The 2,777-nt window shown below is 40.9% G+C and overlaps 1 protein-coding gene and 1 long non-coding RNA gene across 2 annotated transcripts in view; one reads left to right on the top strand and one right to left on the bottom strand.

The window, feature by feature from the left end:
* The window catches only part of LOC116700323 (uncharacterized), a 95,236-nt gene that overhangs the window by 447 nt on the left and 92,012 nt on the right, over positions 1-2,777 (bottom strand). The window lies entirely within an intron of this gene.
* Positions 1-2,777, top strand: part of LOC116700215 (complement C3-like) — a 30,112-nt gene that overhangs the window by 10,799 nt on the left and 16,536 nt on the right. Inside the window, 3 exon segments of the mRNA XM_032533209.1 lie at positions 2,111-2,210; positions 2,330-2,424; positions 2,535-2,726. Coding sequence (XP_032389100.1) covers positions 2,111-2,210; positions 2,330-2,424; positions 2,535-2,726 — 387 coding nt within the window.

The raw sequence follows: 2,777 nt of genomic DNA, 5'->3' as shown, positions 1-2,777 counted from the left end.
TTTTTGCTCGTGGGCGAGTCTCTCGGTCTCAGAGGAAGAATGTTGAATGGGCTTTCGCTTATCTGCGTGCGTCGGGGTTACTGGCGGACGCCGCTCCTTGCAACCGTACATTTGCACGGCACTCAGACACTGTAAATCAGCACCAATGAAAAGGAACTCCCTGCTGAGGTTAGTCACACCTCACACAAGACTCTACCTTAAACGGATCAAAGCTGCGTGAAGCTGACACCCCACCCACGTCAAAAAATTCAGCAAATAGTCTGAATGGTTAGTGCTCCGTTTGTGCAGGTTTGTGCCGTTAAAATTTTCGTTTGTGCAGTTTTGGTTTCTGAAATATTAAAAATTATTTTTTAGCTCCATCTAGAGTTCACCATCCCCCCATATTGCTCCAAAACAAACCAAAGTGGGCTAGTTCGTTAGTGCTCCGTTTGTGCAGGTTTGTGCCGTTGAAATTTTCGTTTGTGCAGCTTTCGTCTTTGAGATATTAAAAGTTATAATTTTGGCCGATGACGTCACCATCCCCCCATATCGCTCCAAAACAAACCAAAGTGGGCTAGTTCGTTAGTGCTCTGTTTGTGCAGGTTTGTGCAGTTAAACCTGTCGTTTGTGCAGCTTTTGTTTTCGAGATATTAAAAGTTATAATTTTGGCCGATGACGTCACCGTCACCCTATCATGTTCCAAAACAAACCAAAGTGGGCTAGTTCTTTTAATTCTTCAGATTTTCAGCTGTTGTACAATGTGTATCTTTTGTTTTGAACTTCAATAAAGACTTAGAACAAGAAAAAATGTGTCTCATTTCAAGTAATTGGGTATAATTAGGGGATAATTATACCCAGTCACATTCAGCTGAATCTTAAACTCTGAAAGCGCCAAATAAAGTAAAATCAAATCTAGTCATTTGTATAATATAATCCTTGGGTGACATTGTGGTCCATCTTACATACCAGTTGGTGGTGGCGACATAATAGCGGTAAAGCAAAAAATTTCTTGTTTGAGCAAAATGGGGGCGATGACGTCATCGCCAAAATTATAATTTTTAATATCTCAAAGACGAAAGCTGCACAACACGAAAATTTCAACGCACAAACCTGCACAAACGAGCCACTAACGAACTAGCCCACTTTGGTTTTGTTTTGGGCGATATGGGGGGATGGTGACGTCATCGGCCAAAATTATAATTTTTAATATCTCGAAAACAAGCTGCACAACGAAGGTTTAACTGCACAAACCTGCACAACACGAGCACTAACGAACTAGCCCACTTTGGTTTGTTTTGGAGCAATATGGGGGATGGTGAACTCTAGATGGAGCTAAAAATAATTTTTAATATCTCAGAAACCAAAACTGCACAAACGAAAATTTTAACGGCACAAACCTGCACAAACGGAGCACTAACCATTCAGACTATTTGCTGAATTTTTTGACGTGGGTGGGGTGTCAGCTTCACGCAGCTACGGATCAAATGGTATGAAACGGGGCGTAGCCTGCGTGAGTGGGCATGGTTATAGTATAGGGGGCGGCTCAGTATCACATGTAGAACACACATTATAAGTTTCATGTAAATCGGATGTTTGTCATACCAGGCTGTTTGGTCATCTGCTCCCGGTAGGTGTTTTTTTTTTAAATTTACTGCGGTTTTGCATGCTGCTACTTGCTAAAGGCAGTAAAATATGGGATCTTGGCTGCCAGTGTTGAAACATTTCTGAGTATCTAGTATTTGGTTTAAAAGTCTTTATCTGCTGTACAAAGTGCTGCTACATTCTATAAGTGTCCCCTGCTAACTACAGGAGCTACCTGCTAACGGCAGTAGAATATATAATCTTGGCTGCCAATTTGTTAAATTCTCCCCAGTTTTGCGTCATATAAGTGCTGAAAAATGTCCAATTGGGTAATGTTTGGTTCAGAAGCTTTTACCTGCAATTATTGACAGTTGAAAGTGCTGCTTCATTCCATTACAATCTAACGTTAGCCTAGTGCTAATTATTTGGTAACTGCACGTTAAAACAATATAGATGTAATCAGCCAATGTCTCAAAGACTTTAGACGTTTTTAATGTAATATGTATTTAGCGGTTGGTGTATGCTTACTTATGTGTGTTGTTAATTGCAGGCAAGAACCAATGATCCTCGTATTTCACATGAAAGGCAAGCATCAGCCACCATGGTAGCTCTCCCATATTACACTCAAAGCAAAAGCTACATTCACATGGGTAAGGGACATTCTGAAATAACATTAGATGTTGCAAAATGTGGTGGCTTCAGCGATGTATGCACCATGTACTATATCTTCTCAGTGTCCAACACTCATCACAACATGTCACATTTGCAGGTGTGGATACAGCTGAGCTGGAATTAGGGGACACCCTGAAAGTCAACCTCATCCTCCAAAGGCAGGAAAAACATGACATTGACATCACATACCTGGTGAGAGATGTTTACACCTGCATGTGTGCATGCATAAGTTTTATTTTTTTTTTGCATCCCTGTGTAGTCTACAAATGTCAGATAACAACTGATGTTATCTGTGTCCATAGATCCTGAGCCGAGGTCAACTGGTGAAAAATGGTCGTTTCAAGACAAGCGGCCAAATATTAATTTCCCTCACAGTCACTGTTACCAAAGAAATGCTGCCATCATTCCGCATTATAGCCTACTACCACACAAATGCCAATGAAGTGGTATCGGACTCTGTATGGGTGAATGTAAAAGACTCCTGCATGGGCTTGGTAAGACACAGATTTTTTTATCTACTCTAACTGCTTTAACGTTGCCTCATT

This window comes from Etheostoma spectabile, chromosome 2 (assembly GCF_008692095.1).
Source record: "Etheostoma spectabile isolate EspeVRDwgs_2016 chromosome 2, UIUC_Espe_1.0, whole genome shotgun sequence".
Classification (NCBI taxonomy): Eukaryota; Metazoa; Chordata; class Actinopteri; order Perciformes; family Percidae; genus Etheostoma; species Etheostoma spectabile.
The sequence above is the reverse complement of the archived record's forward strand: the minus strand, read 5'-3'. Positions and strand labels throughout refer to the sequence as shown.